The sequence below is a fragment of the Eimeria tenella genome, genomic scaffold, assembly GCF_000499545.2.
Source record: "Eimeria tenella Houghton genomic scaffold, Eth_scaff2740, whole genome shotgun sequence".
Lineage (NCBI taxonomy): Eukaryota > Apicomplexa > Conoidasida > Eucoccidiorida > Eimeriidae > Eimeria > Eimeria tenella.
The window spans coordinates 1,271-1,510 of record NW_013542616.1 but is presented as its reverse complement, the minus strand read 5'-3'; the positions used below and the strand labels follow the sequence as shown (position 1 = coordinate 1,510).

Here is a 240-nt window from a genome sequence, read left to right as displayed (position 1 = left end):
TGCAGCCCCTGCTGCTGCCGCTGCTGCTGCGCACCAGCGGCCCCGCTGCTGCTTCGCGCTGCTGCTGCTGCTGCTGCTTCGTAGGCCGGGTGGGGGCTCCGAGGGCCTTCTGCTGCTGCAGCCAACGCGGCCGCCTCCTCGTCCTGTTGCTGCTGCTGCTGCTGCTGCTGCTCGGCGTCAGCTCGCTGCTGCTGCTCCACAGCAGCTTCTCCATCGCTGTGGCCGGCGGCCTGGTTGTCC

The 240-nt window shown here is 70.8% G+C and overlaps 1 protein-coding gene across 1 annotated transcript in view; it reads right to left on the bottom strand.

The window, feature by feature from the left end:
- ETH_00039670 (uncharacterized protein) overlaps positions 1 to 240 on the bottom strand; it is a gene marked incomplete at both ends in the record, with an annotated part of 2,599 nt that overhangs the window by 2,175 nt on the left and 184 nt on the right. The window contains 2 exons of the mRNA XM_013375388.1: positions 4 to 8; positions 35 to 240. Of these exons, the coding sequence (XP_013230842.1) occupies positions 4 to 8; positions 35 to 240 (211 nt within the window). The remainder of the gene's footprint in view (positions 1 to 3; positions 9 to 34) is intronic.